The sequence below is a fragment of the Mus caroli genome, chromosome 3 (genome assembly GCF_900094665.2).
Source record: "Mus caroli chromosome 3, CAROLI_EIJ_v1.1, whole genome shotgun sequence".
Lineage (NCBI taxonomy): Eukaryota > Metazoa > Chordata > Mammalia > Rodentia > Muridae > Mus > Mus caroli.
This window is the reverse complement of record NC_034572.1, coordinates 59,712,377-59,726,496: the sequence shown is the minus strand read 5'-3', so window position 1 is coordinate 59,726,496 and position 14,120 is coordinate 59,712,377. Positions and strand designations below refer to the sequence as shown.

General features: G+C 41.3%; 1 protein-coding gene and 1 pseudogene across 4 annotated transcripts in view; both read left to right on the top strand.

Annotated features, from left to right (window-relative positions):
* Veph1 (ventricular zone expressed PH domain containing 1) overlaps positions 1–14,120 on the top strand; it is a 213,456-nt gene that overhangs the window by 174,830 nt on the left and 24,506 nt on the right. For all 4 annotated transcript variants that reach the window (XM_021158192.2, XM_021158191.2, XM_029474775.1 and 1 more), the window contains exon 12: positions 8,059–8,176. In XM_021158192.2, the coding sequence (XP_021013851.2) occupies positions 8,059–8,176 (118 nt within the window). The remainder of the gene's footprint in view (positions 1–8,058; positions 8,177–14,120) is intronic.
* LOC115030740 lies at positions 7,609–7,757 on the top strand (annotated as a pseudogene).

Here is a 14,120-nt window from a genome sequence, read left to right as displayed (position 1 = left end):
AGCCTTATTTATAGTAGCTAGAAGCTGGAAAGACCCCAGATGTCCCTCAACAGAGGAATGGATACAGAAAATGTGGTACATTTACACAATGGAGTATTACTCAGCTATTAAAAACAATGAATTTATGAAATTCTTAGGCAAATGGATGGATCTGGAGGATGTCATTCTGGGTGAAGTAACTCAATTACAAAAGAACACACATGATATGCTCTCACTGATAAGTGGAGAATATAATTTACAAAATACATGAAACTCAAGAAGAAGGAAGACCAAAGTGTGAATATTTCATCCTTTCTTAGAATGGGGAACATAATACCCATGGAAGGAGTTACAGAGACAAAGTTCGGGGTTGAGATGGAAAGAAGGACCATCCAGAGACTGCCCCACCCAAGGATCCATCCCTAAACAACCACCAAACCCAGACACTATTGCATACGCCAGCAAGATTTTGATGACAGGACCCTGATATAGCTGTCTCTTGTGAGGCTATACCAGTGCCTGGCAAATACAGAAGTGGATGTTCACTATGTTCATCTATTGGATGGAACATGGGACCCCCAATAAAGGAGCTAGAGAAAGTACCCAAGGATCTGAAGGGGTCTGCAACCCTATAGGTAGAACAACAGTATGAACTAACAAGTACCCCACCCCCGAGCTTGTGTCTCTAGTTGGATATGTAGCAGAGGATGGCCTAGTTGGCTATCATTGGGAGGAGAGGCCCTTGGTCTTGCAAAGATTATATGCCCCAGTACAGGGGAATGCCAGGGCCAGGAGCAGGGCGGGGTGAGGATATAGGGGACTTTCAGGATAGCATTTGAAATGTAAATGAAGAAAATATCTAATAGAAAAAAGAAAAAAGAAAGAAAGAAAAGAAAATACAACCCAATGCCCTGAGTTCACACATATTCTTAGGAAAACACATTAGGGACCTGCACATTCCTGAGCATGCTCAGACCGAGGATAGGTGTCAATCACATTTTTGAGCATGCTTAGCTCAAGGTCATGACATGCATGTTCAATGGTTAAAATTCTGATCAGGAACACTTTGAGCATGCTCAGCTTGCATCTGAAAGATGATAGGTAGGAATGCGTGATAGGAATACTGAGTTTTCTCCCAAATTTTTAATTGAAAAAAACAAAAACAAAACAAAAAAAACAAAAACAAGAATTACTAAAGATGTGTTCATTAAGAGTTCATGAATACCTTGCTTAGCAACATAAAAGTAGTATGCCTTGAAAAGAAATAACGATGCAAATTTTGGATCTTAGGCAATCTATGACCAAAAGCTATCTTGTGCCGCTTGCCAGCCAACAGTCACCCAGGGGCTCATCGAGCTAAACAGCAGGCAGCTGTGCACTGTAATGGTTACATGACTTCCCTTGGGAGGGGCAAACAAATATCTATATACCCCTGCTTAGGACATCAGCAGACTAAAGGAAAATTCCACCCAAGAATAGCAAGTGGGGCCAGTGAGTTTATTGGGCTTACATATAAGAACATATATCCTTAATTACAGGAGCATGTGTGACCACAAGTCAGCTGCATCACCAAAAAGTCCTGCCCATCACATAGATGATGACCCCCATCATGCTTCATAGAGCCCTCCTTTAGTTAATCTTCCATCTCTCTATACTCTAGCTCATCCTCAGACTCATAGCTTGGGCAGGATTATATGCAGTTGGGGACTAGGGAAGGCCACCAGAATAAGTAAATGAAAATATATGGCTAATTAAAACAAGTTCAAGGCCAGCCTGGGACACATGAGAAAAACACATGTTTATCAAATATTGGTAAAGCTTCTATAGCATGATCCAAATTGCTACAATTTTTTTTTTTTAGCTATCCAAATTGCTAGTGATTCATTTCCTACTTGGCTGCATACTCCTCTGTGACCTTTTCCATATACTTTTTGACTTAAACTCTTAGGTCATCAACCTACCTGCTCCCCCATATTCTTTATTGCCTTATCCTTAGGTGAATGTATAGATCTGTCTTTTGAACTCAATCAAATATTCTAACATCTTCATTAGTTCTTATATAAAAGTGTTTCAATAACTCTCTCTAACATGAATCAAATATGGGTGTTCTGATCCAGCTACACGGGGACCTAACCAGAGTCACAGCTGCCAGACCAGAATCCTGAAGGACACAAGGAATTTGAGTCTAGTCTGTGGTTGCTATTGATAGTGGGAAGCCTAATATGGGGACCTCCTTGGCCATGCATTCCAGATTTTCCTTATTAATTTAGGCTGGAAAAATGAGGGCCAATGAAACCTACCTCACATGTGGCATCCATGCTGTCCTGAATCCCACATGCCAGGAATGGCTCCTTGCTGTCACTGCTATGTGTCTGTTTCCCACCTGGTGCTCACCTTCCTCCCTGAGCACTGTAGAATTTTACTAACGTCCAAACTTGGCCCAGCGATTTGCACAGCTCATCTCTTTTTTCCATATTGCACAATTTGAAACAATGACATCTCTGAATTTTAAAGATGAAAAGAGTGCTTTTGTGAACAGACCATGTACTTTGTAATATGAAACCAAATACCGTGAGAATGTATGAGCAGATGTACCCGGAAATTGACAAATTCCTCAAATACAAATTATTTGAGGAATATATCAGCCATCTTCACATCTGTTCCCAAAGGTGTAGAGTTTTCCATGCAGTGCACATCGTATCTCTTGGAAAGCTTGTAGAGAAGTGTCAAAGATGAAAGCTGCCTATAACACTTATAACAGGTCTCCCAGGATTCCTGATGTTGAAACCAAATGAGAACTGATAAATTGGGGAAGTTGAATGTCTTAAAAATAACCAGCATGCCACACTGACGATCTCATACTCCTATCCTTGTCTGACTGATTTTATTCTAATACTTGTTAAATAAAGTGAGTTCCTACACTACTTATAGAGATGTGGTAGTTATATTGTACAGTATTGTAGAGGATTAAGCACAAGGCATTGCACACTCTAACCAAGAACTTTATCACTGAACTACATCCTCAGCTCCCAGATTAGAAGTTCAGAGATGTTCTCTAGGTAAATATGGTAGCATGCACCTATCATACCAGCTAAGGAGGCTAAGGCAGAATTTCTGGAACACGAGTTTGAGACCAGCCTGGGGAACATGGCAAGACCCATTTTCTTTTAAAAAGCAAAGAAAAGTACTCTGTAAATCTTTAATGAACACTCTCAAATAAACATGGAAATAGAAAACCCAAAAGTTACCATTGATATAAATTAGAAATAAGACCTACATACCTCAATTAGTAAAATAACAATTCATTAAAATATATTATGGACAAAGCACTAATCACTGTATTTCCAAAAATGACAAAATATAGTAAAAGTCAGACTTTCAGTGCTGAAGCTTACAGAAGGTGGAGGGTCAAAGATCACATGGTAAGATGCCATATAGTGACCATACCACACACACATGGAAGAAGGCATTGTCCAGTGCCCTGTGCCATTTTCTGGGACTGCAGAATTATGCCACCTCCATCTCTTTATCTATAATCTCTGACACACCAGCTGCTCTGACACTACATTTTATTAATTGAGCTCAAACACAGTATTTTCCAGTAGCTGAAAGAATAAAACAATTGAGTTATAAGGTGCACATTCCTTTAAAATCTCTTTTTGCTAATTTATGCATTCAGCATAGTGTTTCTTTCTTTATGCCTGTCCAATGTAGGCCAATATAAAGATGAATTATTGATTATATTCCCTCCATAAATTAATTTCACCTGGGACTGGGATATAGCTAGAGTGAGCACTCTAGAAATAACTAGCAAGGCATGAAGTACTTATTAATGTGCAAGAATATTAGGGACTTCTTGAAGCTTTTCTATTTCTTATATGATAGACGAACTTTGAGGCTAGAAATCCTGTTAACCAGAAGCACACACAGCACGTGAGGCAAGCCCACGATTTCTTTCTGTGCTCAGAGAGCTTTAGAACAGAACTTAAATGTGCCAGGAGCCAAAGCTGTTCCAGATGTATGCTTTGGCTGCTTTCTAGAAAACTCTTCCACAGCACCCTCCCTCAGTACATAGACCCCAATGTAAGTTTCATAGCCTACCATGCACTTTAAAAACAAATCTTGCATTTATGTATATACTTGGAGGATGCTGTGGTGCGCACATCATGAGCACACATGGAAGCTGGAGGGCAGCTTCAGGAACGAGATATCACTTTCCATTGTGGATACCAGGGATTGAACTCAGGTCATCAAACTTGGTGTGAGGCTCCTTTACCCAAGGGACTTTACCTGCTAAGTTATTTGGTTGCCTTCACCCCCACCCCCAACTTTACACACACACACAACTTTTATAGAATATAATGAAATAGTATTGTAATTGTCCACTCACCTTTCCCTGTTGCCTAATTTCTTTTTCCCTAAGTGGATTTATAAGATTCTTTATGGTTTTCCAAGTTCTTAATTTCATTAATAACTTTTTTCTAAAGTTGGAGGCAAACTTATCTAAACAACTGTTTTACAAGACCATCTTCCCTCCAGTGACTTTTTAACTGTGTTAACTAAATGACATTTGTTAGGAAAATCCTTCTCAGGACATGTTTCCTGGTGTAACTTTCCCAAATCCACATAAACAATTCGAGCTTCATTATCCCTCGGGTTTTATTAAGACCTGATTTGAAAGGTACCTGTGAAACTGACTCTTCCAAGTAGGATCATTCTTCACTTTGAGAAGAGCCAAAAGTCCAGATTGCTGGCAAAACAAAAACAAAGAAAACAACAACAACAACAAAACATTTATTCATTTCTATACAAACACAGTTTTTAATCTCTCACTAGCTACTGGAAACTACTCAGTTTTCCTCGTTTCTTGTTTCTTCAAGGCCAGAAGGAGAGCCTTCCTTCATAGGTATGTGCTAGCAAGAAGGAGCTTATGTACATAAGGGGTGTGTGTGTGTGTGTGTGTTTGTGTGTGTGTACTATGAAACTGATATTCTTCATCTTTACCATTCTCTACAAGGACACAGGAGCCTCCAATACTCGTGTACATGACTATACAGGCAGATGGACCCTATGACATGAAAATTACCAGTAGTTCATCTGAAACCCCATCTGCCACAATCCCACTAGATCTGAAATACCCAAAAAGGGATGGAGAATTAGATATGAACTGTTGTATCATTCCTCTGTGGTCTAGGTATCTAAAAGGAAGTTTGTAACTTTCTAAAGCAACGTCAGTTTTCTTGTTTTGAAGAAGATGAAAGGAGGAGAATAGGTGGTGTCCATATATCAGTGCTTGGGCAACACTAAGGACTATGAAGGGTGAAAATAAATGGGAAAAAAGCCAATAATGACCCTAAGTGCATTTAAGAAGTACAGTCCTGAAATGTATCACTGGTGGTCTGCACTGGCTTGCTTTGTGATTTACTTAATTTGATTTTTCACAGAGACTTGAAATTACATGTGCTTCATCTGTCTATTTAAAGTTGGCTGTTACCGCCAACTTCAATAGTTCCTGTAACTACGATCCATCTTCCTTGCTTGGATCCCTTTGCATAACACCTGAATCCTCTGAAGGACTAAACCTGCTCTTGGCTTCACAACTCGAGCCCTGGGGTGTAGCTCACCATCTGTCCTAAACTTCTCAAGTAACTTTTTGCCAAAGCAAGTGTGGATTATAGGCAACAACCTGGGACACTCCTGGTCTCTGAACAGGAAAAATGAAGGGAGCCCTATGTGTTAAGTCCTTTGTTTGCTAGTAGTGTTTATGGGGAATGAAGAATTGATCGTCAATTGTGTAAAAAACAAAGACTGATCTGCATGCCGATGGCCAAGGACAGACTTCAGAGACCTTGCAGTTTTGAAACAGATATTTATGAACATCTGCTTTCTCCCCATAAATTTTAATATGGATTTCATCCTTTGAAACCTATAAAGCTCCCAGGTGTGTCTTTGGTCTTTATCTTGGGGAACATTCTTTTAAAAATAAAAGTTTCTTTTTTCTAATGAACATATTCTAAATCTTTTTTTAAAACAACGTTTGTTCATATCTGTGTGCGTGTGTGTGTGTGTGTGTGTGCTTGTGTACATGTGTGTGTTGCACATGCATACATACATGTGCATAGCCTATTGAAATGCCTCTGATATTAGGAATCCACAATACTATATTCAGCACGTTAAGCCTTCAAAATGTCTAATCCCAGACTGTAAAGCACAATTGTCTTAATAAGGAAAGGCCTGATCTGTGGTTTTCATTAGATGTAGGTGTTTGGTGTGCATTTGTGTGGCAAGCACTTTCAGAGGCTGATGTTTCAAACACCCAATTCAACAAACAAAATCTCTGTCCTCATTGTATCTATCTTTTGGTGAGCATGAATGCTCTCTAAAGAGAACCTTAAACTGTCATTGTGCCTTTCATATAGTTCTTTGGTAAATGGGATTTATATTGCACCTATAAACCAATGATGCTACTCCCTTCCCAGTGCTATAGATCCTGGGGATGCAGCTGTTATCAAAGAAGACTGAGTGAAGCTGTGACTATTTATAGTTCACTCTATGCTCCCAGCAGGTATGAGTGTGGCTCTGAACCCACCCAAAAACTCTGGATTCACCAAGAAAGAAATGCACACTCAATCTTTATTTTTTTTAATATGCCTTAGCTAGCTCAATGACTGGGCCACTTCCCATCCTCTCTGTGGCTAACACACTCTCCTCTTAGATATTCTTAAGTTATTATTTTCTAAACTTCTATACTTTATCTCTGTTACCCCAGACCCAATCGGAGGAGTCGCCCTGGGGCCACTTTTCCCTGATTCTTACATGATTAGTTCTCTGTCTTCTCTGGTGATTCCCTTCTCCCTATCCTGTATTTTCTCTCTGGGAATCCTCAAAGCCCCACCTCTGTCCCCCTGTCCAGCCATTGGTCACTGGCTCTTTATTGACCAGTCAAAAAAAAAAAAAAAAAAACCTACAGTAGACTATGTATGAACTCCCATGTAAGCACAAATCAAATCCCCAACAACTAAGTTCTGTCCTCAAACTGCTCAGAGTCTAGTGTGCTTAGCATCTGTGTCAGCAAATGGAGAATCAGTGATTCTAGGTGAGATCTAGGAAAGCCATCACCCATTCTTTACTAGGTCCGTCTGGAACCATGCAAACACCACAAACAGCACCTGACCTTTCTGGTTACTAAGAATTATCACAATATGTAGAAAAGGTGAAAGTACAGAACCAAAGGCAAGGAAGTGAAGTCACAGTACACCAATGCTCACAACACAAAGTAGGTTGAAAAAATGTGTGCAAGGATCAAGAAGGATCAAGCTCTTAAGAGTAGAGTCCTGCTGCCTGTTAACACAAGTGATAGGTTCCTTACATATCAGAAAAGTCCCTCAAGAACAGTAGAACATTTTTATTTGGTTAGGCTAATAGCTTTTCATCTTCTTTCAGCCTAATGGAACCTCTCTCTAAATAAGAGCACAGTGACATGGTTTTGTGCCACAGGCTACCTAAAAAATGAGCCATCTCAGTATGTCAAATTCCACTTGAGTACTCAAAACATGGTTACTTTACTGACAAACTATTTCAGAGATGATTTCCCACTAAAACCAACTGTGGAATAAACAATATCTACATATACTTCCCTGGCAGGGGAGGTACCATGATCACGAAGGTGGTTTTCCCAGGGCGAGGCTTACCCATTGCACCCCTGTGATTTCCCAAAATTCGGGAAACTCAACTGCATAATTTGTGGTAGTGGGGGGCTGCATTCACACTCTCCCCTGGAAAAAAAAGCAGAAAAAACCCCCCAATATCTACATATAAGTCTAAGATGAATCATCAGGCTGCACCCGAAGCCTCAGCCCTGAGGCTAGGCTCCCTCACTCTGTGAAAAGCCATCCCGTGGAAGAGTCTGAGCTAAGTACTCTCTCCCAGGGTGGCTGAGAGAAGTCCCTTCCAACGCTCTCTCTGCTATCTCCGTTGCAGCATCAGCCCTTCCAGCTTCACAGCCCCTCTTTCTGGTGTCAGATGCTCTGTAGCAGGCAGGCAGGCTTATTTGCTTTGTGCTTTGTATTCCTGAAACAGGATCTGGAGCAGCTTCAGCTCCATCTGGAGGAAGTGCGGTTCTTCGACGTGTTTGGCTTTAGCGAAACGGCAGGGGCATGGCAGTGCTTCATGTGCAACAACCCTGAAAAGGCAACTGGTGAGCACCCCACTTGTCCCAAAGAACCAATTGTATCCCCCACCCCCGGATTTACAGGGTTCTGTGAGCCTAGTGGCTCTAATTGGCCTTCTTCTTGATTAAATACCCCACGTTGTACTAATTTAGAATAGTGTCTGATCTCCACCTCATATTAAGAAAGATGACTCACTGGAGTGGTTGTGTTTGAAAAAAAAAGTGGCAAGATGCTAGAGGAGAAAGAGACAGAGTCAGAAAGGAGAGCAAGGCATCTTTGACCTCTTTGACCTCAAGAAAACATGATTGAGCTGAATTTGTGGTAGAGCATTTGCACAGCAAGTGTGAACTCCTAGGTTCACTCCCCACTATTATTTTAAAGAAGGAGGAGGGAAGGGAGAAACAAAGAAATTTATGGAGGGAAGGAAAGAAGGAAAAAGGGCAGAGAGGGAGGGCAGGGGGACATCTTACTCTGAAACTATCTTTATTTCACCCAAATGAACCTGAAGGTTAGAGACAACAAGCATTCTGTCCAGCTGTGTTCCAGAGCCTTAAAGAACTTAGGTCACACTAAACAAGGGACTGAGCACTCAGTGCTTCTTGCCATGTAGTATTCCCTATGATGCTGCTTGGTGAATGAACCATGTTCACTGGCAGCAACCAATTGCTAACCTTCATCACCATCCCTAATCTTTTCTGCTGCCCAAGGACTCTAGTCTACTAACCTGACTGTGATGGTTTGTATATGCTCAGCCCAGGGAGTGGCACTATTAGAAGCTTTGACCCTTTTGGTGTAGGTGTGGCCTTGTTGGAGTAGGTGTGTCACTGTGGGCATGAACTTTAAGACCCTCATCCTAGCTGCTTGGAAACCAGTATTCTGCTAGCAGCATTCAGATGAAGATGTAGAACTCTCAGCTCCTCCTGTACCATGCCTGCCAGGATACTGCCTTAATGGCAATGGACTGAACCTATGAACCTGTAAGGAAGCCACAATTAAATGTTATCCTTATAAGACTTGCCTTGGTCATGGTATCTGTTTACAGCAGTAAAACCCTAACTAAGACAGAAGTTGGTCCTAGTGACTGGAGTATTGCTGTGATAGAACTGACCGTGCTTTTCTTTAGAAGAATGTGGATTTGGGGACTTTGGATTTGGAAAGCAGTAGAATGCTTTAAATGGGGCTTAGTGGATCATCCTAGTAGGAATATGGAAGACTTTGTTGCTGAAGGTGATTTAAACTGTGTAAGCTTGGCTCTAGAGGTTTCAGAGGAGAAGAATTTTAATATGTAGCCAAGAGAATGTTCTTGTATTTTTGGTGAAGAATTTGGCTGCGTTTTGCCCTTATATGAAGAGTCTATCCAAAGAAGGTAAAGAGATTTATATTAAATGCATTGAAAAAGGAAGTCTCAGGAAAAAAAAAAAAAAGCTTTGTACTCTGGTTAAGTCTCAAGAAGAGCATTTTGAACAAGTGTTGCAAGCTTAAAAAGTAAAACTATAAAATATATGGTTCGAATATTAAAGGGGCACCAGAAAGTGAAATGGAGCTGAATCCTGTGTTGAAGGATATTAAATTGAATTAAGGGAATGGTGACCTTGGGACAATCACCCCGCTAAATGTAGGTCCAGGCAGGTATGGCAGTATAAGTCTTTAATCTCAGAAGGCAAAGCCAGTCAGATCTCTTGAGTTCAAGATCTCAGCCTAAAACAGAGCACGTTCTAGGTGAAAAAAAAAACTTAGTGGACCACACCTTTAATCCCAGTGTTTCGGAGACAGGTATGAAGATCTCTGAGTTCAAAGTCAATCTACAGAGAAAGTTCCAGGACATCCAGGCTTAGGCAGGGAGGGAGTTGGAAAACAGAAAGTTGGTAATAGAATAAGGGGGGAGCCATGTTCCAACCCCAGCAAGCAGCAGAACTTGGCAGCTTTGGCCATGTGGCTCTGACTTTAGAATCCAGAATAGAAGGGACTACTGGGACAATTGATGCTGGTTAGCTAGAGCTAAGAAATTAGTGGTGATTAAGAAGAGATCAGCATCACTGAGTTGAAATCTTCTGGGAAGTGTTTTCTTTTTTTTTTTTTTTAAATAACACTTTTTTGGTTTTTTTTTTAAAGAATTATTTATTTATTTTTTGTATATGAGTACACTGTTGCTGTCTTCAGACACAACAGAAGAGGGCATCAGATCCCATTACAGATGGTTGTGAGCTACCATGTGGTTGCTAGGACTCAGGACCTCTGGAAGAGCAATCAGTGCTCTTAACCACTGAGCTATCTCTGCAGTCCAGGAAGTGTTTTCTGAGAGCACAAAGAAGCTGTGTTCCAGAAATAGCAAAGGTTGTACCTCATGCTGTAGCTGTACTTGGTAATGTGTAAGAGTCACTCAAGTTATACTGGTTTTGAAGACATGAAGGGGTCATGAAGAGCAGCTGAGGCTTGGCACTATGAGAGGCCATGGAAGGCCACTGGGAAGGTGCAGCCTCAGTTGCAGTTGATGGCCCAGGACTGAAGGGGTCATGCAAAAGAGTTGGGGCTTGGCACCATGAAGAGAGCCTATGAGAAGCTATTAATGAAGCCTAGTTGTAGTGGAAGACCCCAGTATATTGGACACTACCAGTACCATAGGATGATCACCAAGAACAGCAGCAGCAGTGGAGTGAAGTCATCCAGAACCTAGGGTGCTACAGAGGGCAGAGCTGCAGAAGTGAAGCAAGCCCTTTGGAGGATTCCAGAAGATCATGTGTGGATCCCATATTCTGAAACAAGAAGCTGTAACATTAAAATTGCCTTGGAGACCCCAAGATGTTGGAGATGCCAGAACCATTGACTATCTGCTAAAGAAAGCTGCTAACAGGGAGTGAAACTAGCCTAGGAGAAAGAAGTTTGATGCAGTCAACAAAGATAAAAAAGGAGTTGGAGATCTGAAGACCACTTTGACATCAGACATAGAGATGCAGAGTTTGGAGTTTGCCCAGCTGGTTTCCTATCTTGCTTTGGAGATTACAGTTAAATAATTGGATGAATCTCAGAAGAGACTTTGAAATTTGGACTTTTAATATTGTTGAGATTGCTATAAACCATAGGGACTTTAGAAGTTGGACTTAGGGCTGGTGAGAATGCTCAGTGGGTAAGAGGACCCGACTGCTCTTTTGAAGGTCCAGAGTTCAAATCCCAGCAACCACATGGTGGCTCACAACCATCTGTAACGAGATCTGACGCCCTCTTCTGGTGTGTCTGAAGACAGCTATAGTGTACTTACATGTAATAAATAAATAAATCTTAAAAAAAAAAGAAGTTGGATTTAATGTATTTTGCATTATGCTATGTTTAGGTATGGTCCTCATAGACTCATATGTTTGAACAAGCCTATGAGGGCCAGGGAGTAAAATGTTAAGGTTTGTATATGCCCAGGAAGTGGTACAATTAGAAAGTGTGGAGTGGGTGTAGCCCTGTTGGAGTAGGTGTGTCACTGTGGATGTAAGCTTTAAAACCCATGTCCTAGCTGCCTAAAAACCAATATTCTGCTAGCAGCCTTCAGATGAAGATGTAGAATTCTCATCTCTTCCTGCACCATGCCTGCCTGTATGCTGCCATATTGCCACCTTCATGACAATGGACTGAACCTCTGAATCTGGAAGCCAGCCACAGTTAAATGTTGTCCTTATAAGAGTTGACTTGGTCATGGTATCTGTTCACAGCAGTAAAACCCTAACTAAGACACAGACTTAGAGTGACTGTGAACAAATACAAGCAAAGCACCATGCTATGCATGCCAGATGCCTGCTTTCATTTAGCCAATACAACAATATTGACGTAAAGGCTGCATCTCCGGGATCTTCTCTTCCAATTTGAGGATTTTATGGATTTTATCAACTTAAAGGTAGCCATTGTGGCAAGTCTGTCCTCCTGTTAACTGCCAAGATGTTGAGGCTGAATCTTAAAAACAAAACAAAAACAAAAAACAAAAAACAAAAACAAAAACAAACAAAACAAAAAAAAAAACAGTGTTTGTTTGACCAGAGATGCTAGGGGCTCACAGAGAGGTACCAATTAAAATGCATTACCCGGAGGAAGAGGTGCAGAAGGTTGAAGCTGGCAGGAAAGGATGGGGCATTTGTGATGCACAGATTGTGGACTGATTACAGAGTCTGGATTAAGGCCATGCCAGAGCGAACACCTCAGTTTTTCAAAAGTTAATTCAAGCAAATAAGAAATTGGGGAATTGAATGCCTGCATTGTAAAATGTTCTAATTAGAGCTTTACTACACATATGCAAAAAGACAGAGCATCAAAGATGCTTCATTTGAAAGCACAGTGCAATGTTGTCTACCTCTCTTAGGTGACTCTGAGAGGATTCTGCAGAGGGTCCACTCCTTAACTCAATAAGTACCGAGTCAGGCTGACTGAGTGAGGCCCCAGGAAAAGGGCTAAATGGTACAAGGCGTTCCTTTAATATGTATTTTCTCAAATTCGCTGCTACACACTTGAGAAGAACATTTTGCACATCACTGTCTTATTTGTTTTTCCCACCATGAAGCACAGACTGGGAACACAGGCTGATAAGCACTCTAACAAGGCCAAATACTTTACAGCAGAACATATTGGATCAAAATGTTTGGCCCTGAAAACTTCAGTGTGTCTGAATTTCTTTGCTCATTTCCTTGGGCTACATGAAAGAAGATTTGAGACGGAGAGAAATCCTCTTCTAAACTGTTATTCTCACATTCGTGAGTCCCTGGAGAGTTTATATATGTTGTTGATTTCATCTTCTTTTTATATAGGCACATAAATTATATATTTGATCTAAGCAAAAGGTCTAGCATCATCCTGCAGCCAAATGTATTTTTCAGGGAGGCGGCATTTGCATTCCTGTTGCACTTAAATTCCAACGTGAAAGATGACTAAGACATACAAATGAACATGTTCATGCTGTGGGCATGAACAGTCAGCCTAATTGCAGCCCATTATTCACATATGCAGTGTGTGCCTTGCACATGGGCTGTGTGTTTTCTACAGGGTACCTGGAGACAGAAAGATGAAGACAGTAAGGAGCCTCTGCTTTAGAAGGGATCCACAATCCAGTTAGAGCTAAGAGCATTCTATGAGAAAAATCTTGCACCCTTCTTGTGTTCCTTAACATACTGTAAATACATACTGAATGGATGAATGTGTACATAATATTTAGAAATGGCAAAGTCAAAAATTCCTTGATATTAAAATGCAGTGCTTCAAGACTGTGAAGATGATTTAACCATATCAAATACACATCATGATACCATAGTTAGGGCATTGGGAGCCTGGTAAGAGAAGTTTGGTCCTGTTTCTTCCAACTCATCACATTAGAAACCAAATGGCCAGCCTCACACCTGGCTGTATTATGTCCAGCTGTGTACTGTGCACAGCCCTGGGCTCTATTTGTGCCTGCTTTGGGTCAGATTCCCTGCCAGCTGTGAGAGGAGGACTCTAAAGATGGTTGGATTGGACTCTTGTAGGAACCAGGATCCAGAAGGGATTGAGGGAGGTTGGAATTGTGAACCCAGGAAACAAGACTCCAGAGACCAGCATCCAGGTGCAGATCTGCTGTACTGCACAGAAGCATACATTTTTAATATAACCTTTGGACCAATGGGGAATTGACACAAAGTTTGTAGTAGCCAACTATCCCAATGTCACTATGGGGAGGTGCCTGGCTGCCAGCGCCCAAGGGGACTTCCGTAAAGACAGGGACGCAGCCAGCATCCTTTTCCCGATCCATTCTGAGGCTCACTAGTTTTCAAGGATCCTCTGTTTGTGTCACTTGGTATGCCAGCAGACTTGGGCACTTGTACTATCAGGGAGGTATGCTCAGCCTCTCTCATCTTCCACCAGGCCCCACCCAAGGACCACAGCACCCACGGATTCTAATAGAAATGACTAAATTAGCTCATCTGGCCGAATAGCACAGGGGTAGCTTGAGCGCAGGGTCGCCTGACA